At 38.8% G+C, this 24,105-nt stretch overlaps 1 protein-coding gene across 1 annotated transcript in view; it reads left to right on the plus strand.

Moving 5' to 3' along the window:
• The first annotated feature begins 4,585 nt into the window (after positions 1 to 4,585).
• Positions 4,586 to 24,105, plus strand: part of sptbn5 (spectrin, beta, non-erythrocytic 5) — a 49,788-nt gene continuing 30,268 nt past the window's right edge. Inside the window, exons 1-39 of the mRNA XM_048191982.1 lie at positions 4,586 to 5,574; positions 6,705 to 6,846; positions 8,615 to 8,782; positions 8,915 to 9,031; positions 9,676 to 9,833; positions 9,953 to 10,181; positions 12,244 to 12,878; positions 13,518 to 13,656; positions 13,736 to 13,962; positions 14,186 to 14,339; positions 14,547 to 14,747; positions 14,865 to 15,071; positions 15,273 to 15,411; positions 15,517 to 15,650; positions 15,759 to 15,962; positions 16,069 to 16,221; positions 16,377 to 16,507; positions 16,601 to 16,852; positions 17,047 to 17,334; positions 17,405 to 17,648; positions 17,803 to 17,942; positions 18,068 to 18,167; positions 18,292 to 18,462; positions 18,565 to 18,729; positions 18,864 to 19,090; positions 19,262 to 19,448; positions 19,665 to 19,865; positions 19,953 to 20,066; positions 20,145 to 20,302; positions 20,401 to 20,533; positions 21,078 to 21,223; positions 21,399 to 21,513; positions 21,596 to 21,706; positions 22,289 to 22,468; positions 22,595 to 22,798; positions 22,929 to 23,078; positions 23,418 to 23,522; positions 23,631 to 23,822; positions 23,910 to 24,065. Coding sequence (XP_048047939.1) covers positions 6,724 to 6,846; positions 8,615 to 8,782; positions 8,915 to 9,031; positions 9,676 to 9,833; positions 9,953 to 10,181; positions 12,244 to 12,878; positions 13,518 to 13,656; positions 13,736 to 13,962; positions 14,186 to 14,339; positions 14,547 to 14,747; positions 14,865 to 15,071; positions 15,273 to 15,411; positions 15,517 to 15,650; positions 15,759 to 15,962; positions 16,069 to 16,221; positions 16,377 to 16,507; positions 16,601 to 16,852; positions 17,047 to 17,334; positions 17,405 to 17,648; positions 17,803 to 17,942; positions 18,068 to 18,167; positions 18,292 to 18,462; positions 18,565 to 18,729; positions 18,864 to 19,090; positions 19,262 to 19,448; positions 19,665 to 19,865; positions 19,953 to 20,066; positions 20,145 to 20,302; positions 20,401 to 20,533; positions 21,078 to 21,223; positions 21,399 to 21,513; positions 21,596 to 21,706; positions 22,289 to 22,468; positions 22,595 to 22,798; positions 22,929 to 23,078; positions 23,418 to 23,522; positions 23,631 to 23,822; positions 23,910 to 24,065 — 6,858 coding nt within the window. The 5' untranslated portion in view covers positions 4,586 to 5,574; positions 6,705 to 6,723. The remainder of the gene's footprint in view (positions 5,575 to 6,704; positions 6,847 to 8,614; positions 8,783 to 8,914; positions 9,032 to 9,675; positions 9,834 to 9,952; positions 10,182 to 12,243; positions 12,879 to 13,517; positions 13,657 to 13,735; positions 13,963 to 14,185; positions 14,340 to 14,546; positions 14,748 to 14,864; positions 15,072 to 15,272; positions 15,412 to 15,516; positions 15,651 to 15,758; positions 15,963 to 16,068; positions 16,222 to 16,376; positions 16,508 to 16,600; positions 16,853 to 17,046; positions 17,335 to 17,404; positions 17,649 to 17,802; positions 17,943 to 18,067; positions 18,168 to 18,291; positions 18,463 to 18,564; positions 18,730 to 18,863; positions 19,091 to 19,261; positions 19,449 to 19,664; positions 19,866 to 19,952; positions 20,067 to 20,144; positions 20,303 to 20,400; positions 20,534 to 21,077; positions 21,224 to 21,398; positions 21,514 to 21,595; positions 21,707 to 22,288; positions 22,469 to 22,594; positions 22,799 to 22,928; positions 23,079 to 23,417; positions 23,523 to 23,630; positions 23,823 to 23,909; positions 24,066 to 24,105) is intronic.

Genomic DNA, 24,105 nt, shown 5'->3' on the forward strand with positions numbered 1-24,105 from the left:
AGCTCTGAATGAAATGCTAGGTTCCCCTATGAGTAGGACCAGCAATCCAATCCAGAAACTGCACAGCTTGCAGTGCGCTAGAGAGGGAGGGGCCCTAGGGGTTGGTTCCCCGAAGGAACCCCTCAACCTCATGTCACCCAAGCCATATCAGCAAAGTAGACCTCTTCTGGTGCACCAGAGAGGGCGCTACAATGGAGATTATGCAAGGGAACCGCGCATCTAGAGCGCCGAGCGAGCGCTGGGTTGCCGTGACAACCCGCGCTGCAGCCCGGCAGCTCGACGGCACATGACACGCAGAGGAGCGAGAGGTTTGCTCTCGCTGATCTCCACGGTCTTCCCAGAGTGTCGGGCAGACCCGCGGCTGTGCTTTTACACACAAGCGGCAGCTGGCCAACAACAGAGGGGACTCAAGCTTCCCGGAGAAAGAAGAGTCACGACCGGCGTGTCGACGTGATCATGTTCTCATATGAAAACATGAAACACCCACGAACATCATTTCAACACGCGCCCAGACATGTGAAACAGTGATCGTGGCCGTCAGTGAGGACAGGAACGACCGCATCCAGAAACACAAGTAGGATGTCATCTTTAAAAAGACGCGAATCTACTTGTGTAAGCTCTTTCAGGGACTTTACTCTTTTAAAAGTGCTGAAGCACGCAGGGGAACGGCCGCCGCAACACAGACAGGGATTGTGTGCAGCCTGTCGTGTGCTCTCTCTCTCTCTTTGAAGGCGCTCACTCTTACCAGCCGTAAAAACGGCTTTTCAGCGCTCAAAAGCGCACCGTACCGGCCGTGAGAACAGCCTTCCGACGCTGTCAAAACAGCTATTTGCTCAAAAACGGCAAACGAAACAAAAACAGAAAAAGAGAGGACTTCAACCCCGCTGCTGTGCTGTTCGCCTGCACTCGGAAAAAAAGAGAAGTTCAACCAAAAAGCTTGACTCGTCTTCTAGCAGACACTCGCTTGCAGAGAACAGGAACAAACACCGTTCGGCTCCGAAGCGAAAAGCTGAAGATGCAACGCACCTGCTGCTCATTATATACCCGCGCTGCGAGGCGAGCAGCTGATGCATATGATTGCATGCCAATGTGCATTGGCTCGTTTTAGTTACACTCGAAGTAGATTGGCCTCTCTAGCGAGATTCCTATTCGTCGGTCTGTCCGACGTACGTCGAACGTGACCGACTGAATGGGAACCCAGTCTTTTATCTGTTAATGCTATATTATAACAGAAACTTTAATTTGACATTAAATGTCTCCCTCTGTCGCATCTACTAATGTAGGAGCAACTGCAACACTACGACTTCAGCAAGTTCCCTTCTTTGAAGGTGAAGTTGATTGAATCTGTGGACAGAATGTTGTCTACCAAGATCTCAAGCCTGATGAACATGATCCGAGAGGAAGAAAACAAACAGCCGTCTCAGATGGTAATGGGTGGAGCCTTTGAGGACTCGTCCGACGGGCCTTTTGGCCACGGCTACGGTGAGGGTATCAGTGCAGGGGCTGACACTGAGGACTGGATCGTAAGTCGTGACAAACATCGCTACGACGAAATCTTCTATACATTGATGCCTGTCAATGGGAAGGTAACTGGCATCAATGCCAAGAAGGAGATGATGAGTTCTCGCCTGCCCAACACTGTACTGGGAAAGATCTGGAAGCTGGCAGACTGTGATAAGGATGGGATGCTGGATGATGAGGAATTTGCTCTCGCTCAGCACCTTATTAGGATCAAACTGGAGGGATTTGAGCTCCCTGCAGAGCTACCAAATCACCTAGTGCCTCCGTCACACAGGAAGAACCCCACCGCAGACATCTTGTACAACCACATGGAGGATTGAGCACCGTCATATCTGTATATTCATCAGCCAGCTGCTAGCACAAAGTGGCCTTTGAAAAATGAAGTCTTATGAAAATGCAGTTTTATTGGTTAAGCCATCTTATTCAGTAATGCTGTTGATGGTCAAAATTAGACATTAGACTTCTGTGACCTTCATATGCCTTTGATTGAGTAGGTTGGAATGTAAGTGCACTAACTCAGAGTTAATGAACAAACATATTGAAAGACACGGCATACCAATTTAAATTACAGCCAATAGAATTATATGGTTAATTTTATCCCTGATCTTATGTTATTTCACCATGTACTTGCAGATTGTGAAAACAGATGGAAGCGCAGTTGTAGATCATTTATGTATTGTAAGATGTCGTATTACATTTCATATGAAATAAAAATTGTAGTTGCTAAGTGTGCTTAACAGCACTAACACACTATCGCAGAGGAATTGACAGAATTATCCATTCATCTCACTCATTTTGAGACAGTGTGAATATCCACAGATGTTACCTAGCTGTTCAATTCATTTTGCAGCACAATACAGTTTTACAGTTTCTTTTTTACATCAATGTTTTCGTATGAACTTGAAAATGATTGCATCATAATCCTGAAATAGACTCTTTATGGGGAAATTGAGACAGTATTCAGTGTGGTATGATGCAATTAAAATTATGCTCATTATTAATCTTTTAGATTGAACTTTTTAATACAAAAATACTACATATACTTTTTTTCTCACACTGGGTGTTACATATTTTTTATATTGAATTACATGACATTGAATAAATTTTACACATTAATAACAGCATTATACTGAACAGCACTGAGATTTGCCAAAGTGTTTTGTTGTGTAATATTTGTCTGACACTGACTAGTTAGTGAAGAATTACAGTAGTATATAGCAACAAGGATTTAAAGAAATTAACTTATACATTTAAACGAAACTACTCTACAATTTCAGTTTTCAGCAGAGACACTAGTGTCCCAGTACCATGCTCTTTCCTTAGTGGGGATTTCTTTTGAGAGATTGGCATTCAAGGGTTAGTTCACACAAAAATGAAAATTCTGTCATTTATTACTCACCCTCATGTCGTTCCACACCCGTAAGACCTTCGTTCATCTTCGGAACACAAATTAGGATATTTTTGATGAAATCCGATGGCACAATGGTGCCTCTCTCAAGATCCATAAAGATACTAAAAACATATTTAAATCAGTTCATGCGAGTTCAGTGGTTCAATCTTAATATTATAAAGTGACAAGAATATTTTTTGTGCTCCAGAAAAAACAAAATAATGACTTTTTAACAATATCTAGTGATGGCCGATTTAAAAAAAAACTGCTTCATGAAGCTTCAGAGCTTTATGAATGGAATAAGTGGTTCGGAGCACCAAAGTCATGTGATTTCAGCAGTTCGGCGGTTTGACACTGATCACTGATTTGACACAAAAGATTCATAACGCTTCAAAGCAGAGTTTTGAAATCGGCCATCACTAGATATTGTTAAAAAGTCATTATTTATTTATTTTTTTTGGCACACATAAAATATTCTCATCGCTTTATAATATTAAGATTGAACCACTGAACTCACATGAACTGATTTAAATATGTTTTTAGTACCTTTATGGATCTTGAGAGAGGAAGTACCATTGCTGTCGATGCAGGCCTCACTGAGCCATTGGATTTCATCAAAAATATCTTAATTTGTGTTCTGAAGATGAATGAAGGTCTTAGGGGTGTAGAACGACATGAGGGTGAGTAATAAATGACATTATTTTCATTTTTGGGTGAACTAACCCTTTCAAGCTGCCAACTCTATTTTCTGCCTTCTAATTATATATACAGTACAGTCCAAAAGTTTGGAACCACTAAGATTTTTAATGTTTTTAAAAGAAGTTTCGTCTGCTCACCAAGGCTACATTTATTTAATTAAAAATACAGTAAAAAACAGTAATATTGTGAAATATTATTACAATTTAAAATAACTGTTTTCTATTTGAATATATTTCACAAAGTAATTTATTCCTGTGATGGCAAAGCTGAATTTTCAGCATCATTACACCAGTCTTCAGTGTCACATGATCCTTCCGAAATCATTCTAATATGCTGATCTGCTGCTCAAGAAACATTTAATGTGTACAATTGTACAAAATATTTATGTACAATATTTTTTTTCAGGATTATTTGATGAATAGAAAGTTCAAAAGAACAGTGTTTATCTGAAATCTAATCTTTTGTAACATTATAAATGTCTTTACTGCCACTTTTGATTGATTTAATGCATCCTTGCTGAATAAAAGTATTCATTTCTTTAATTTCTTTTCAAAAAAATAAAAATAAAAATTCTTACTGACCCCAAACTTTTGAACGGTAGTGTATAATGCTACAGAAGCTTTGTATTTCAGATAAATGCTGTTCTTTTGAACTTTCTATTCATCAAGGAATCCTGAAAAAAAAAAGTACACAACTGTTTTCAACATTGAAAATAATCATAAATGTTTATTGAGCAGCAAATCAGCATATTAGAATGATTTCTGAAGGATCATGTGACACTGAAGACTGGAGTAACGATGCTGAAAATTCAGCTTTGCATCACAGGAATAAATTACTTTGTCAAATACATTTAAATAGTACACAGTTATTTTAAATTGTAATAATATTTCACAATATTACTGTTTTTTACTGTATTTTTAATTAAATAAATGTAGCCTTGGTGAGCAGACGAAACTTCTTTTAAAAACATTAAAAATCTTAGTGGTTCCAAACTTTTGGACTGTACTGTATATATATATATATATATATATATATATATATATATATATATATATATACTGTAAACTTGTTTTTTAAAAAGAGAAAACATCAAATTAAATAGTGTTATTATTATCTTTCTGAGGTGCAAAAGAACTTCTGTTGTATAATGAAATCAGTTTTCATTATGAGAACTCCATTATGATGTATATACATTAATACTGATGAAACTGTGTATGTTAAACATTGTGTTACAGTAACCATATGTACATTTTAACTAATAAACGTAGATTGTTTCTGTCAGCTCCGAGGTAGATTACATGAACTAGACTGTGTAATTATTTGACATAATGTCAGATCTTATGGCATGTGAACATGAAAGATCATTGTCTTTATCTGTGAAATTAAGTGATTACAGCTATTCTTTTCACATTTTTGGGACACTTAAGTACATTTATAGGTGTTTTCTGGGTGCTGCCTATACTTTAATGTGCCTTTGACATAACCTCCAATCATCTGTTAATGTATAATTCATTGTAAAAATAAATTTCTTTTAAAAGAAATAAGGGAATGTAATAAATGTTTCAATTTCAAATTAAAATTGTGTTTGACTTTATTTTGAACTCAGAAATCTTGTGTACTAAATCCTTTTTGAACAGTAATTTTAGCTGTTTCAACCCTGAATCAACAATACCATTGGCATGGCTGTTCCTGGATTGGCATATAGAGAGGTGTGTGCTGCTGAATTGCATGAAATAGTGAATATGACTGCAACCTTTGCCCCTAAAGTAGCACATTGCCAGGTGAGTGAGAATTACCCTCCCTTTCAGTTCATTACAACAGCATCAAAGTTCAGTTCAGTTCCTCAACACCGATCAGTCTCAAAGAGGATTTATCGGATTACTCTCAAATCATGAATTTTTGCCATTATGAAAGTCTGTAATTATCTTTGACTGTTTAAGAGTTGAAAACAAACCTTGAGAAGGGTAAGTGAATTCAAAGTTTATTGTATGCTGTGCATCATAACCTAACCGACAAAATATGTCATACTTTTTACAAGTTTTTGAAGTACTTGTACAAATGACAACATGGCTATCACTGAATCTGCTGCCTGTTACGGAACAGTTTTACAAAAAAAACAAAATGTTTTTCTATTTTGAAGTGTTTGCAGAGATGTGTAATATTACAGTATAATTGCATATATTTATTTTAATCTAGCCCCCAGTTTCACTGGCAAGGCTTAAGCCTAGTCCTAGACTAAAATGCATATTTGAGCTGTTTCAACTGAAAGCAACTTACATTGACATATCTAAAAGTCTCAAGATGCACACCAGCAATATATATATATATATATATATATATATATATATATATTTCTAAGGTGCATTTATAACAGCTACTTAAATGTCATAATTAAACTAAGGCCTAATCCTGGCTTAATCTAAGCCCTGTCTGTGAAACTAGGCCTAGATTAAACAAATGTCAAAATTTAATTATTGTAATTGTAAATATGGATATAAAATAATATATATATTTTCTATATAGGTATAATAGCACCATAGTATTAAGATGCCATACATAGCTACTAAGATTATGTTATAAGTGTAATATCAGAAAAAAATTAAGAAATTAAAAGTTGGCCAGTTTACTAAGTATATGTAATCCTTGATGACAAGGTATTTATTTGATGACCGATACAGTGATTTGGTTGAATACAGTGATTTGACCACCTGATTTGGAAATGCAAGGTATTTTTATGATGCTTTAAAATGTGTCTATAAAATCAGTACAAAATTACACTGTCAGCAGGAGAGGCATGATTTCCCTGATTCTTTCACTTCCTCATTAATACCAGAGAACAAAGTAGATATATGTATATATATCTATCTATCTATCTATATTTTTTTTCTTGGTGCTATCCTCTTTTATTTTAACTTCCCAAAAGATCTCAAAAATCCAAATGCAAAGGCCTCACCAGTCATGTGTATGGCTTAATGTTTAAGCTCATCTTGGGCAGCTATTTATTGTAAATGAACAAGCTCTGGTGAGGGACATGTGGTGAAGCTGAAATATGTATCTTTGAAACATTTACATGCATTTTTCATATTGTCATCAGGGACTGACACAGTCAAGAGATGTTTAAACAGGGAGATGGAGAGGAGTCGGATGGCCGATTCCGAGAGCTCCAGGAGCAGCGGATGACGGTGCAGAAGAAGACCTACACAAAATGGATGAACAGTGTCTTTTCAAAGAATGGGGTAAGAACAGGTCCTTCCAAAGCCTTCCTGAACCTCAATGCTAGCTCAGGCAACAAGATTTACAGCCAGTGACACAACAAAGCACCAACAACACTCAGACCTAGCTTACATTTTCAATGATCCACACTTTTCCAATTGTTATTATCCAGATATGGCTGCCTATAAATGTATAAATAATCCACCTAGTTTAATCAGATATCGGTTGGTGATTCAGCAATCCATCTGCGCAAACATTCGTGATTCACGGCTAGATATCACAATAAATCTGGTGATATCTAGTGTAATATAATGTTAGTAAAACTGACTCCAGTCCTGTGACTTACTTTACTTTATGATGTAATGTGCTCAGTCCAGCATGATTACCGCTAGCTGTGAACCCTTGAACCCAGTTAAGGTCATAATTATTTTAATCATTGTTCATTACATTACCACCTATACACTTTATGTTCTTGTCTCATGATAAGGGGACGGTATTCAAGCACTCAAGTCAGATCACTGTTTTTCATAAATACACACTCGCAGATGAGTTTAATAATAATAATGAAAGCAAGTTGCAGATACACATAAAGGAAACGCAACAGTTAATTGTTATACACTGTTACACAAACCTCTTGTGACAGATCAGCACAGGGGCTGGAAAAGCACAGATGATTTACCATGTAATGCACATTGTCTTACATCAACATTACCAATATTAGATTTAGGAAGGAAATAGTACCGCCTTGACTGTCATCGCATGTTTTTTATACCAGATATTTCCACTGCATATGTCTCCCCTTTGCATGTTATGTTTAACAGTGGTTACATATTACCTCCGTTCATACTTACTGCCATTGTTGTGTGAAGTGAGAGACTTAACTTACATAATAAACACTAACAGCAGGAAGATGTTAAAAAAGACAAGTGGTGCTACAACAATTATGCTTGGCTTGTTAGAGCACACAAATATATTAATAGCTCTATTCAGGCAGCTGTCTGAAAGAGTGACATGTTTTAAACGTTTCCCTTTCCTTTTCCCCTTCCTCATTTGCTCCTGTGTATTGTTCTGTATCAAACGACACTGTTCATAACATGTTTATGATAAAAGGTCATGCTGATTATTAAAAAATACTAAATATTGCTTTCTGAGAAAATAAACTCCACCCAAACACACAGCATTTCAGTTGACAGTCAGTTATATGTAAAAAGTAGCAGTTAGCTGATACCATCTCTCTTGCTTTTAATTATGAAATCTACCAAAAAAAGTATGTAAAAATTTCAAGCAGATTTTATTTTTTTATCATTGTTCTTGAGTGATGAACTACATCTCTGAGGACCTACCAGAGGAGCAGGGTGTGCTCTAAGCTCCCTTGGTTTATTCCCTGGGTAAGCAGAGCCTATTGGAGGCAGTAAGCAGATCTGTTCAGAGACATCAGATTCCCACAACACATGGATTAGGGAGTGGTTGCAATGCTCTTGCTTGAAAGCTGAGAGCAGGACAGCTTTACTGAGAGGAGTCTGAGTCAAGTCATAGTGGAATACAGTGGCTATTAGCCAAGCAGAATGTTAAAACAAAGCCAGCTGTTAATTTCATGCCAAAACTTGTTTAAAACTGCCTATGATGCATAAAACAAATGCAATTATTGGATTCAAGTATTTCACTGTCACCTGAGACAGACGGTATGCAGCCTTACTTGTTTACATCTATTGTCTTTCCACTTTATGACTGCATAAACTGGGTGTGGTGGAAACGTGTGTAATTCTCTTTTAATGTGCATGCATTTTAAAGGAAAAGGTTGTCTTGACTGATGTATTTACTGAACTAAGAACTGGTGTGCATCTTATGCGACTTTTGGAGCTCATCTCTGGGGAGAAACTGCCCACTCCCAGTCGACGCACCCTAAGAGTTCACTGTCTGGAAAACAACAGCAATGCCATTACCTTCCTTAAATCTAAGGTACACTGAAAGTAAAAAAAGTATTTTCACAAAGTAACTTCTTAAAAGTAAACTATAAACTCTTATAAACTAATAAGTGAAATACTTGATAATCATAGGTTATCCTTTTTCTCTCTGTTTATCTTCATATAGATCCGCGTAGATCTGATTGGTCCGGAAAATATTGTGGATGGAGACAAAACCCTGATCCTGGGTCTAATTTGGATCATCATTCTCCGCTTCCAGATTGGAACCATCAATCTTGTTGAGGTAAGGCCTTGAGAGTGACTCCTGTAGACACTCTTAATAGCAAAAGGTGTGTTTGTCACTCTGGCCCTGTTTCCACCTGGTCGATCGGATCACAAGTAGACGAGGTGGACACATTCCTGTTTCCACCTGGTATTTTAATCCATCTCTTTTGTCCACTTTCAACCACTTCTGTCCTGATTTCTTCGAGGGGAGGGTCTAAACATGCAGAGAGCATCAGCTTTCGTTTCTGCTCTGACAGCCACAATACCACGTCAAACACTGTGAAGAAATCAGGAATAGTGACAGAACATTGTGCTTGGTATTTTCATCTTCAAACCAAATTTTAGGTTTTTCATCTTCAAACCAAACTTGGCTCTTCACAGTTTAAATCCTGTCTGGCTAGCACTCGCTTTTCATAATGTTTACGCATTAGGTCAGTAGGTGGAGAGTAGGCGGCTTTTAATGGCTGTTAAAACACATTTGACCACATGAGCAGTCTGGTAAAAAACTACCTCTGGGAGTGATTGAAAGTGGACAAGCTCAAAACGTTTTACACCCTGTTTGCACCTGTATTTACCGTTGTCCACTTGTGATCCGATCAACCAAAACACATCTTAATACCAGGTGGAAACAGGGCCTCTGTTTACATTCTGTTTTGGTTTCAGGCTGGTGGTGATGCCAGTGCTGCACGGCGCTCAGCCAAAGAAGCTCTGTTGATCTGGTGTCAGCGTAAGACTGCCGGTTACACCAATGTCAATGTGCAAGACTTCTCAAGCAGCTGGAGAGATGGACTGGCCTTCAATGCTCTAATTCACGCCCATCGGTAGTATTTTGAGTGGATAGCACTTTCTTTTAATAAGGAACATAATTTGGCTAAGGTCAGTATTTCAAGTTTCCTTTCCACAAATTCAATCTCATGATTTTATGATAACACTGTTGCAGGCCTGATCTTTTTGATTACAACCGACTACGCCAGGATGATGCAAAAAGGAACCTCACCCATGCTTTCACTCTGGCAGAGGACGAGTTTGGTATAATGCAGCTCCTGGATGTGGAAGATGTCATGGTGCCCCATCCCGATGAGAAGTCAATCATGACTTATGTCTCTCTGTACTACCACTACTTCTCCAAAATGAAGCAGGGCCAGACAATCCAGAAGAGGATAGCTAAGGTTAGTTAGCAAACACATGTAGTTTAAAGAAATGTAAAATGTTATGGCAAGCATCAATATTACTATTGCTCATACTTTGGTACTTAGTCACGATGTAACAGAAGTAGCGACAGATCTTTTCTTCCATATTTTAACCTCATTTAGAGAGAAATGAGTTATTGAGAAGAAGAAAAAAGGGGCAGGGACTTGGTTCTATTTATTGGTTGTTGATTGGATGGAGCTAGATCTGAATGTGAGCTTGAAACACATTCTTGTTATAAGGAACAGGTTTGGACAAAATGATTGGAGAAGTTCGCCATATGCCACCAGAGAGCTGTCTGTCATTATACCGTTGTTTTAACATATTTGGATGAATCATTCACAATAAAATCAATAACGTCCAATTAGAAAATGCATTTAGAAAATAAATATGAAATTTATAATTCTTCCTATTCTCCTTAACACAAACAATATGGAATTACAAAAGAACATCATTGATACCTCAAATAGTGTGGTGTGTTGAGAAATGGTGTGCACTTACTTTTCTAAGCAATCAGCTTATTAGGTTCACCTGCCGAAAAAAAAAAAAAAATCCCATAAACTTATACTGAAGGCGAGACCCAAGCCATATCTATATTTACTATTTACGTAAGTTATTTGACCTGCACTAATACCAAAATAGTTATTAGTCATATAAGATTTATTCCCTAAGGCTTGGTTTGGAATACCATAGATGTGATTATTTAGAGAGATATGCACTTTTTTTTGGTCCACTGGGACGAAGCAATATTACACGAGCATGTCCTTCCATGCACATTTACACAAAGCTTTTTGGGAAATGTCAAGCACTGGCACCCTCTGTTTGTGAAAGTATGAACTGCAGCTACTGCAGTGTTGAATGAGGACTCTTATCTCAGAGACTCTTTAGGATTAGTGGATTTGACTGTGGGTCAAAAGGAGGAGCCCTGGTCTTAATCAGATCAGCATAACTCTGGGCTGTAAATTCTGCTAAACAAGAGAGTTAGTTGCCTGCATTGCATAGTCAAGAAACAGCTTTTCGGATAATGTTGACAATATGGAGGAAGACGTTCTCAGATACTCTTTGACAAACAGGAGGAGTTGATCCAGCAAAGATGAGCTCAGAGGTCAGACAATGCCATTAACATGCCGGCAGGATACACATGGAGAAAAACATGGGCGTGAAGTGTCCTGTTCTGCCTGTGCAGTAAGACACTTTCACTCACCACCATGTCCACAAGTGTGAATAGAAATACTGGTATGTGTTGACTGGGTCACAGCTGTGGAGTAGTGTTAGCTGTCACAAAAGTGTATTAAACAATGACAGACAGATCTCGTCAGATGGATGAATGGGACAAAGATAAGCCCAGCCAGGCTCTGAGATGTCAAGACTCTGTGTTCATTTTATGGTAAGACTGCCAGCTCTCAGGTGTGACACAGTTGGGATACCAGATGACAATGGCTTTCAGTGGCTCTTTCAGCAGTGAGTGGCTGCGATGGCAGAACATGAGACACACAATTATTGAGCCGCAAAGGAGTTTTCCAGAAGTGGGAAAGGTGTGTATTAAGTAGATAGATGTAGTGTAGCTGTTGAACAAGAACCCAAATCACCCATCCTTCAGTGCAATAGAACTTGTGATCAAAGTATATTCTATTTCTGTTATTATTTAGTGTTTTTTTTAAAAAACCAAACCTATCCAAACTTGTATTACTTTCTTTCTTCTATGAAACATTTTAAAATATAATCTGAGTAATTATTCAACTGTTTTTTGTCCATGCAATGAAAGTCAGTGGGGTACAAAACAACATTGGGCACTATTGACTGTAATTGTATGGACAAAAAGACATTTTTCAAGATATTTTCTTTTGTATTTTTAAAGAAGAAACAAATTCATACAGGTTTGAAATGACATGAGGGTCAGTATATTATTAAAAAAGTTTTATTTTTAGGTATAGTATCCTATCTATATGGTTTAATGCTGACTGTTCTTTCATTCATCTGCTTCAACATCAGTGTTTTTTAAAATATAAAGATTATTTCTGTTGACCTTCTCTCTGCATGCAGATTGTGGACCTTCTGAAAGAGCTGGATGATATGAAACGTGTGTATGAGAGCATGGTGTCTGACTTACTACGCTGGATCAAGACCAAGGTTGTGGAGCTCAATGACCGCTCCTTCCCCAACTCCCTGCGAGAAATGCAGCATTTGGTGGCTGCCTTCAAGACATACCGCACTATTGAGAAGCCTCCGAAGTACCAGGAACGGGGGACCATCGAAGCTCACCTTTTCATCTTGCGAACCAAGCTGAGGGCAAACAACCAGTGGGACTACATTCCTCCAGAAGGCAAGACCTTGGGAGATATCGAAAGGAACTGGACCTTGCTCGAGCGAGCAGAATACCAGCGAGAGCGGGATCTCCAAAGTGCTCTGATAAGGTTAGAACAGCTGGAACAGTTGGCCCAGAAGTTTGGCCGTAAGGCTACGCTGAGGGAGAGCTACCTGGAGGACACTCTGCAACTGATTCAACAACAAGAACTGGGAGGGCTGCAAAGACTGGAGGAGGCTGAGAAAGCAGCTCGCAGACTGGAGGCCCTGGGAGCAGATGTTTTGGCTCGTGAACCACGTTTCCGCGCTTTAAGTGAAATGGCTGCTGTCATTGAGAAAGAGAACTACTACAGCAAGGCACAAGTGATTCGCAGGTAAAGGGGCAGAGAATTGCAGGTTCTTTATAATCACTTACTGAAACAAGCTATGACTATTTTTCATACCTTTCAAAGACATGTCGAAACATGCGGTTTGTTTTTGGTTCTTATTGATGCTATTTTTTTTCTCATTTGGGCTATTGTTTATTTGTAGACTAAAAAGATTAGCATAACACATGGCAAAACTTGAGTCATTAGAGAAACATTTGCTAAAGTTCAAGTTGTTTCCAACCTGTATACGTTTTTTTCTGCTGTTGAACACAAAAGATATTTTAAAGAATGTTGATAGTCAAAGAATTGATGGTAGCAACCGACTTCCATAGTAGGAAAAAAAACACTATGGAAGTCAATGGCTACCATAAATTGTCTGGTTACCAACATTCTTTGAAATACCTTCTTTTGCGTTCAACAGAAGAAAAAAACTCAAACAGGTTTGGAACACCATGAGGGTGAGTAAATGATGACAACATTTTCATTTTTGGGTGAACTATCCCTTTAATCCTTAGGAATGTGGATATCGAAACTGACTTTGCATTTTTTTAAGTAAAAACCAATTTAAAGGTGTAGAAGCATTTAATAGAAAATAATCATAGATAATATGTGCTTATTATCTCATTACTGTATTGTGTGTTACAGGCAGATGGATATCATGAACCAATGGAAAACTTTGCAGCAGCTTCTGCAGCAGCAGAAGGAATATGTTGGAGATGCTGTGAATACATTTGCTGTCCTCAGAGACATTGAGTTAATATCTCAGGACCTCAGGGAATTACAGGTGAACGGGTCATATATATATAGCATTATGAATTCTGAATATATCATGAATTTTGAATATATTTCATTCCTGTTTAAAGGCCCAGGCAGATTCCTCTGACATAGGAAAACAGCTGCCAGAGGTGGTAGCCCTATTGCAAAAGCAGGACTTGCTAGATGCTCAGATCATCTCACTTGGAGAAACCCTGAATGCCATTAGCAGCAGCAGTGCCTTAAAGGTTAAACACCAAGGTGCCACAAAAGTCCAGAGAGAAATTAAAGATCTTAATGGCCAGTACAACTCCCTACTGGGTCGCAGCAAGAACAGGTAAACACTTTAAACCCATCTGATTGTTCTAGAATCCATTTTAGTTGTGGACATATGTAATACTGATTCTAAACTGAGTACAAAAAAAAAAAACCTTGTGACAAGTATTATATACTTAGACACATATCTAGACTTACAGAAGCTAGACTGTAAGTTAAATGGAATGCAGACAGGATTTTATACAGTGCAATTTTACTATTGTAACACTGTCTTGTCAAAAAAGGAGAAAAGCTCTTGAGGGACAGCTGAAGGTCTTTGAGTTTTTCTATGATTGTGAAGAAGTAGAAGCATGGATATATGAGAAATGGGTCCTCTCACAGGCTGCATCTCTGGGGAGAGACCTCAGTCAAATTCAGCAGGCCATTCAGAACCACAAGGTATGTGGCCATCACATACTCACATACATGCTATGATAAAATACCAAATTCAAGAATCAAAGAAATACATTACTGTCCGTAAATGCTTATTGATACTTAATGCTGTGTTTGGCACTACTATGACAGAGAACAGACTAACGTTGCTTAACCTCAGTGTGACTGGATCAGAGCTACTAAGATTAGCAAAAATGGCTATGTATGTTGCAGGCTTTAGAGGCAGAGATTCAATCACAGGAATCTCTGTGCTCTGGGGTTTTATCCAAAGGCCAAGAGCTGTGCAGGGTGAGACACCCCAATGAGAGAGACATTCAAAAGTGGATTCGGACTCTTCAGAAACAATGGCAGCAACTTAAAGAACAAGTCACCATCCGAAAGAACAGGTTGCATGCAGCCAGTGTCATCAAGCAGGTAGAAACCAAACTTGGCTGTGTATAGGCTCCTTCTGAATGGAAAGTGAGAAATTATGATTCAGTGGATCAAGGTTGGGATAAAAATGTTCTAAATACCATTCTTCCTTTCCCTCAGTATTTTGCAGACGTTACCGAAGCCAGATCATGGCTTGATGACCGCAAGCCACTTCTCATTGACGAGGATTATGGAAAAGATGAGGCCAGCAGCACTGCTCTGCTCCAGCGTCATCAAAGACTGGAGAAAGAAATGGAAGCATATGCCTCAGAAGTGAAACGACTGGGGGAGCAGGCCAAGAGTGCTGCCCAACTTGCTCCTCTTACTGTGAGTCACAACCAAAACAGCCTATTAATTTACTACACATTTAAAGCACTCACTCTGTCTGAATAATCCAAGGGTAATAGTGAAAAAAATAGTACATTTACGCAATAAATGTAAATCATTACTAGTCTAAAACACAAAATGCCTGTATAATTTTATGGATACAGCTTCAAGGGCACTGACACATTTTTTAATTATTTTAAGACTGAAACCCAGCAGAACAGAATGGTCCACTACAGTGATTCATCAGATGGCGAAGATGAAAAGGAGAAAAAAGCTGACAAACGTGTCCTTAACAAGGCTTTACCACAAGAACAAGCAGTGATTAGGTTCAAATATAGAGGTACACAGCATCCTTTAGAGCCAAAATCTGATAAATGCTACTGGTCTTGTTTCTGTGTACCATGAACCACTTTCTCCTTTGAGCTCATTCTGACCATTATTCCAGGTCCTAAAATAACCTGGGACAGAGGAGAAATACTGACAGTTGTCAGCAGGGAAAATGAAAAGTTTCTTCTTCGAGACAGCAAAGGAAATGAACAACTAGTATCTTCCACATACATAAGGGAGCTGCCATCTTCTGTAAGACTCTAACAATTTCAATTCAAATCTTATGAACCATAAAAACTTCTCTTTAAATTGTATCTACTAGACAGCTTTTGCTTGTGTTTTTAATGCAATCAAATTCAGGAAGCACAACCTGAGCCTACGAATGGACTACCTGAGAGTCCAAAAAGGAAAGTGAACCGCCCCCGGCGCACTCGTTCCATGCGCCGTGGTACAGCTGAATTATCTGCCTCATCATTGCCTGATGAACACTTCCAAAAAGACACAATAGAGAGCACACAAAGCATTCTGGAACAGGATTTCAACAGCCTTTATAATTTAGCACAGGTGAATATTCAAGGTTTTACCAAGCATCGTTCTAGAGAACTTTATTCTTTACCATTTTAATGATATTTTATTTTAAAATATCATTTTAAACAATTTCTCCCACCAGTCAAAAAATAAGATCCTGGATGACGCTGCACAACTACATAGGTTCTATAATGCCTGTGAGGAGTTTGAGTCCTGGATGGGAGACAAGGAGAATGTCCTCAACACTTTCAACTCCAACTCCAACAACTTAGAGGTTGTACAAGCCAAATATGAGGTCAGTTCTCCCTGAAAACACAAAATAAAACCTTCAGAGCATCTTATAAAGTTGCTTGGGGAAATAATTCCAAGATATGTACCTATGTTCTTTTGATAACATGGTGGTATTTTGATTTAAAACATTCACTTCTTCCTTCTCAATGCCATACGCAGAACTTTCTAACTGAACTAGCCAGTGGTAGAAAGCAGCTTGATGACATTAACAAGCTTGGTGAGGAGCTTGTGAAAAAACAGTACAGCAAGAAAAAAGAGATTCAGCTCAAACTTGGAAGCGTAACCCGCAGGTATGTGGGCAAAATCAGCACTGTGCAGCCGTACAATCCCAGCATACTATATTGTTGTTAAAAGGTCTTTAAAGTGTTTCTTTGCATGACCAGGTGGGAACATATTCAGAAACTGAAGGATGAGATGGCTCATGAGCTGCTTAGTTCTGCTGATGTGAAGTCCTTCCTGCAGACCTGCCAGGATGTCAAGGCTCAGCTCCAGGACAGGCTTTCCCAGCTTGACACACCTGATGTAGGAAGCTCACAATCAGCCCTACAGGCTGAGGAACACAGACAAGCCCAGGCTGAGAGGGACATAGAAGCCCTGGAAAGAAAAATAGAGTACCTTAAAAGTGTGGCCAAGATGTGGGTTTGCTACAAAATTATTGCAGTACCACTTATTTTTGATGATATTTATTTATTGATATTTCTTATTTTTAACCTTGGCACATCTTGTAAACATCAGCAATAACTTATGAGAATGTTATATATAGTAGTGAACCTAAATCAATCCTCATTGATTTGCCTGTTAACTGTATGTCCCATTGCTATTGCCACAGGAAAAAGGACTGTAGTCCAGCAGAGAGCGCCGCTATTATGGAAGAAGTACGTGCTCTGGAAGAGCTGCTGCGGCAGTTGAAGGCCCAAGCCGTTCAGAGACAACAGATGCTTGAGGAAGCCCAACGCTTGCAACTCTTTCAGAAAGAGACAAGAGACCTTTTTATGTGGGCTGAGGCAATACAGGAACACCTTCTCGAAGAGGAGGCTGGATCTGATGTAGCATCTGCTCAAGCCCTGCTGAAGGATAACCTTGATCTGAAACAAGAGATTGACCTGCAGAGAGCAAAGTTAGTTGTGTTTGATCTTTCTTTTGCAATTCTTGCTTAGTGACTATGCTTGACAGTAAAATTATTTCAGATTAAAAGATATGGAGAAGCTGGGTCAATCTCTGGAGGTGGCATCTGGAGAGAAAGGAGCTAAAGATGTTCAGCAGACACTCACAAAGTTGGATCAGGAGTGGAGCCAGCTGGACAAACTGTGGTCTAGTCGCAACAGAAGGCTTGAGCAAGGACTGGAGTTTCAAAGGCTGAATAAGGAAGCAGATCGCATAGAGGCCACCATTTCTGGTCATGAGGCCAGACTGAAAGTCAGAGACTTAGGGGTAAATGAAATTTATGATACGGTTAAATTTAATTTCTTTTTATTTTAATTTACTCGTTGAATAAATTCATTCATTTCATGTCTCTTAAGCACATTTTTTTTGTCAAAGGAAGAGTTACACATTTGTAAAGATTTAATGCACCATTTCTGCACAGGACTCAGTTGACAGCGTTCACAGTTTACTGGGCCGACAAGAAGAGGTTGAGGCTTTGCTTGTGGCTTTAGAGCGATCCATCAACCTCTTTCAAGACAAGAGCATGGAGCTCATCAGTAAGCGTAACTTTGCTGCCAAAGAGTAAGTATAGCCTATTATTTGTTTTTACATAGGCCTATTGTAATTAAATGTATTAGTGAATAATAGCTTGTTTATAGTGCTATTACCTATTATCTTGTTAAGACTGGCATATTCCTCCTTTCCAGAATTCAACAGCGATCAAAGGTCATTCAAGATCGATTTAAGAGTCTGAAAGAGAGTTGTAAATTAAGGAGGCTTGAGTTACTTGCCTCAAACAAATACCAGGTAGACCTTCAGTTTATGTTTTGGAATGTAACAGCATAATTTATAAATAATGAAAATGATTTAGTAGCTATCAGACTATAAAACTAAAAAACTATAGTGCTTTAAAATACTTTCCCTTGTATAGGAATTTTTAAGAGATGCAGAGGAAATGCTGCTGTGGATGGAGGAGAAGTTTGAGATTGCTGAGGACGAATCATACAGAGATCCAACCAACATCCTTCGCAAGCTCAAAAAACATGAGGCGGCAGAAAAAGAGATGAAGGCTAATCAAGTCCGCATAGACAGACTGACTGAGGTACAGTACCACATCAGAAGTACTGTTTCCTATTCTTCAAGCAACCCAAGTTTTTTTGCCAAGATTTTGTACATTTTTGATGATTGGATTTTATTTGGTTAGACTGGAGAGGATATGTTGGCAGAGAATCACTATAACAGCCAAAGCATCCAGAAAAAGACTCGAGAAGTACGCCAAAGGTGGACTGAACTCCAGAGGAAGATGGCAGAAAGAGGGGACAAACTACGACAGGCTGGCCAGCAGGAGCAACTCATGGAGTTGCTTCAGGTACTTTATAAACTTATCCTTGAAATGTATAAGCAGAACAAATTCTTAAATCTTTTCTTTTGGGTCATTAAATTAAATGGGTTAAAAAAATGCTCTCATTTCTATATTTTAAAGTTTATTTTGTTTATTTCCAGGATGCAAAACTGAAGATTGAGGCAATTGAGAGAATGCTACAGAATGCAATCAGGGGCCATGACCTTCGCTCAAGCAGACAGCTCCTAAAGGAGCACAAGCAGCTGGAGGAGGAAGCTCAAGAACTTGCAGAAAAAATCAACTCCATTATCACCCGTGCCAAACACCTGGCCACCAACCATTTTGACTCTCAGCGCATTCTCAGGGAGACTGACACTTATCTGAAACTGTTAGTACTCATTTTTCCTCAAAAATGTAATGAAAGTCTTGTTTTAAGGAAACAATAGCTAATAAATTGATGATAAATTATAGGTACATGCAGGGTCAGTTAATACAAAACAGTAAGGAGTTGCTTTCTCTGCATGTTTTAAGAAGCCTTTACCTCTGTTTTATTTGCCAGATTTAAGTCTTTGCAGAAACCTTTGGATCATCGCCGAAGCCAGTTAGAGGCAGATGTGGCTCTGTATAGCTTTTACCATGATGTAGACCTAGAGCTAAACTGGATATCAGAGCATCACCCTGTAGCTGATATGACAAACTATGAAAGATCTCTGGCTGGGGCAGTTAGCCTGCTTCAGAAACACAAGGTATGATTAGATATGAGTGTAGGAATATTGCTGGGGATGAAATTACCTATTCAAAAATACAATGTAGATTCCCAATAGGGGTGTGATTTACAGCTTTTATATTGCTATGTATGCTTCTATTTATTAACTTAAAGAAAGGACTGTACATTTCTTTGTAACGTTTCAGAGTAAAGCTGTATTCATTATAACTGTTAAATATTTCAAAACCCCCTCTAGGACCTGCAGGCAGAGGTAAATGCCCACAGCAAGTACCTGCAACGAATACTGGACAGAGGACAAGCCATGGCCCAGTCCAATCAGTGGAATGGTCAGGAAGTGCAGCAAAGGTGCGAGCAACTGATTGCAGAGTGGGAGGAGTTAGGGGAGTCATGTGAGAAACGGTCCAGCGAACTTAACAAGGCAGTTACACGGGAGCAGGTAAAAGTGTAGGAGTGTTTGCAGATTTTTTGGTCCAGTAATTATTCAAGCCATTAGTGTCAACATTTTTTTTTTTTTGATGGACAGCTTTTGCTGGACTGCAATGAGCTGGAAACGCTTCTGTCAGAAACATCAGCTTTGGTCAGCACTGATTATGGCAAGACTGAATTAGCTACTCAGAGTCTAATAAAGCAGCATGAGGTGAGTAATGTTTAGCTTGTACTAATGCAATAGCTTAAGGTTTTAACATGTTAACACATACTGGTTTGGTTTTTCCAGGGTGTGGAGGGGCAGATTGAGGTACTTGCTGCTCAAGTAGATGAACTCAAGTCCAACGTTAAGCAGGCTGTACGTGTGTGGGGTTTAGAGGAGTTGAACAAGCCCTACAACCACATTAAATCTAAGCTTAGTGAGGTTCAACACTCAGCGACAGTCAGGTAAAACAACAATCAGTAGATAAATCAGGACAACTAACAGAAGTACACACCGTCATGTTTCTTTGCAGTGTTAAAACAAACATGTCTCTTTATAACAGAGAGCAGAGGCTTAGAGAGACCCTAAACCTACATGAATTTAAACGTGAGTCTGCTGAATTGGAGGAATGGATCGCTCAGCAGAAACAGATTGCCACTTCTAATGACTTTGGGAGTGATTATGAAAATGCACTGGTGAGACTAACTATCTGTGGCAGACCACCTGTCCAAAGATTTGTCACTGTCTTGCATATTTACCTTTAAACTACTTAGCACTGTATTTTAATTGGTTAAGGTCCAAGAATTTTTAGAGAAAAATCAAGATTTTGCAAAAGGTATTTTAGGGATGTCATTTTTAATGTTTAATTAAGATATTAATACAAAAATATATTAACACATTTTCTGAATTTGATAGTACCGTTTCAATTAATATTAATCCAATAGTGGGTATAAAAAGACACACATTTCTTTAGCTTTAGTACAGTGACAAAATAAAGTAAAGTCTTTAATCTTATTATTTATTATTTCACACTTATTATTTGCCCCTAGCAATTATCATATTTTCTGGGACCTTGCCATCAAAATATTTGAAACCTTATTTTACTATTTAAAAACTATTAAAATTTTTCAAATTTCAGTATGATTCATAAATCGAATCCTGTATCTTGAGGATCAGATAAACAGTTATGCATGTTGTCTGTGATCAGGATCTGTCTAAGCACCTCTTGTTTCATGATAGCAACTGCGTGGGAGATTTGAGGTATTCTTAAAGCAGCTGGAGGTGGGACTGGAGAGGATGCACACCTGTGAAGAGTTGGCTGACAAACTCATCAAATCTAATCACCCTGAGAGCAGCTTCATCCGAGAAACACAGAGTCTACTAAGGTAATGGCATGTGATCAGGAAAAACATATATAAACAAAATATTATAAACAAATACAGTAATTTCACATTTGTGTCAAATAAAATTACTTTTGTATCTGATGTGTCAGACCTGTGTATATAATTACTTACATGTGTATAGTTCATACTTACATGAAGTCTATTGTATGAATGACAGAGAATCATGGGAAGAGCTGCAGAACTTATCCAAAGATCGTATAGAAAAACTACGTAAATCTGAGGAATGTCACAAATTCTACAAAGACCTGACTGATGCGCTAGGACAGATAAAGGTAACTGGTCCAGCTGTACAATAAAGTCATGCTGCTGAATAATACAATAAACAAATCTGCCCTTGTGCTTTTCTTGTACCAGGAGAGGTACAAAAGCGTTCCTGATGACATAGCCAAAGATCTGAAGGGGGTGCTGTCACAGCTACGGAAACATGAAGCTCTTGTACATGAGCTGGCTGGAACAGAGCAACAGGTATAGAGAGAGCATTCATTACAGGTGTGCTCAGTAATAACACTGCTGAAATGCCATCATCTTGGAGTAACACTATACTGACACCTAGTGGGCTGTGTGGATGCTTTTGTACTCACTTTTGAACCCACTTACCTGGTTTTGTGCTGTTAAATGATGGATTTTTATTTATGTTGCTGGTTGAAGTTGTGTCTTAGACATTTTTGTCAACGACGTTTTCTGTCATCTGTAGCCTATACATCTAAGGTGCTGTCTTGGTGGAGAGGGTGTGTGCTGTTGCAAGAATTTATGAATTACCTGACTCTGTGACTTTCTTGATCTCTCCTTCGTTCAAAATACTCAAATGCTACAAACGACGAATTCGCACCTAGTAGCTTTACCCGCGCTGCCGTCTGATTGGTCGCCTTCAGTTTCATTCTGAAAAGGAATATGAGATGTTCTGTGAAAATGTAGCTACAACTTAAAAAATGTATAAGTAGAAAGAATGGATGAAATAATTAGCAAACAAATAAATAAACAATTTACAAATGCTCACATAAATCTCTTTCTTGGTTTCAGTGTTTACATTTTGTGATTTTTCTACAGCTTCAGGAGCTGTTGGATGGAACTGACGCCATTCTGGATATGTGCTCTCCTGAGCTGAAGGTGGTGTTGCAGAAGCTGCAGCAGGAGGTGGTGGAGAGCTGGGAAAATCTCCGTATGCACATGGAGCAGAGGGAGGAGGAGCTGCAGTCAGCTAAGGACCGCTACATGTTCCTCAATACGGTAGCCTACACTCATAATACAATTTTTAAAGAAGATTTTAAACTCCCAAGGTTTGATTTGGTGTAAAATTAGAAAATATTGTTTGAAAACTAATTTATAACCATTTCATATTGCCTTCTTCCTCAGGCACAGGACTACTCCCTCTGGTGCTCCCAGGTGCTGAGTGGGATGAAGGCAGAGGAGTCCATTAGAGACGTTGCCACCTGTGATCTGCAGTTGTTGCAGCATCAGCAGCTCTGGGCTGAGATTGTGGCACATGAGGAGACGTATGCTCAGGCCATATCCATGGGCCAGGACCAACTGGAGCATGACGTACCTGATGGTAGAGAAGTGAGAAACTCAAATTTGTCTGGTTTATACCACAACATTGCAAACTGTAATATTATTTATCATTATCAATCGACATATAAGCACTGAATACATACCAATTACATGTTTAAACATTCTGTGTGGCCATCAGATCCAAGAGAAACTGAAAGCTCTGCAAGAAGAGAAAGAGACACTTTCTGATAACTGGCAGTCCAAGCAGAAATGGCTGGAGAACACATATCTGGAGCAGGTGTTTTATAGAGACACTGAGCACATGGAAAAAATCACTAACTCTCAAGAGGTTAGTGCTCCTGTAAACTAGCAGGAATTACTTTCATTTACATTTGAACATGGTGACCTCTTAAATAATTATCCATATGTAACGGAGGCCAGCTAGTAGTTGCTGTGCGAGTAAACCTCACTCCTCTAATCTCAAGAGATACTCTAGCGACTGACGCTAGAGGTTGTAGCCTTTAGCCTCCTCATTAGAGCGTCCAACGCCCACGCAGAGTGGGGTGAATAGGACCTGGGTCAGGGGTTACACATATAGTATTAGATAGTTCACAAATTCATTTCAGAATCAAGTTTGTAGTTAGACATTCATATTTTTTTAAAGCTAACAACATCTGTTTCTTTGCAGATCCAGTTGAAGAACAGTGATTTGGGAACGACAGTGGATGATGTAGAAAGTTTGATTAAACGCCACGAAGCCTTTGAAAAGCTTCTTAATTCTCAGGAAGACAAGGTGGGTTGGTCTTCTTTCTTCAGCCTATTGTATGGTCTGAAGCGTTTAAAACAAAGTGACATTTTCAGACTAAGAATAGCTGAAAGAATGTCTTATCACGTTGTGTAGATGGTGGCTCTTCAGGAGTCAGCGGAGCGTTTAAGGACAGAAGGTTTGAATCGAGAAAAAAGCACCAACATTAAGAACAAACTGAAAGCTCTTCAGGAGAGGAGGGAACGCATCAAAGATCTGTCTGAAAAACGCAGTGAGGATCTTGAGATTTCGAAGCTTCTCTGTATTTTCAACCGAGATGTGTCAGAGGTACTTCTCATTTCCAAGTGACCTTAAACTGATAGAAACAAACAAACAATTTAATTGGTTGGTTTATGATATTTATTTGTTTTCTAGGCAGAGGAATGGATCACAGACCGTATGAATAAGATACAAGAAGACTCCAAAATGGACATGAGCAACCTTCAGACTAAAATGAAGATACTGCAGAAGCATCAGGTGTTTGAAGCAGAGATTCTGGCCCATGGAAATATCATTGAATCTGTCCAGCAGGTGAGTCGCTGTACCAAAGTCACAAGGTGGTTCAGTAGTC

The sequence above is a fragment of the Megalobrama amblycephala genome, linkage group LG5, assembly GCF_018812025.1.
Source record: "Megalobrama amblycephala isolate DHTTF-2021 linkage group LG5, ASM1881202v1, whole genome shotgun sequence".
Taxonomy (NCBI): domain Eukaryota; kingdom Metazoa; phylum Chordata; class Actinopteri; order Cypriniformes; family Xenocyprididae; genus Megalobrama; species Megalobrama amblycephala.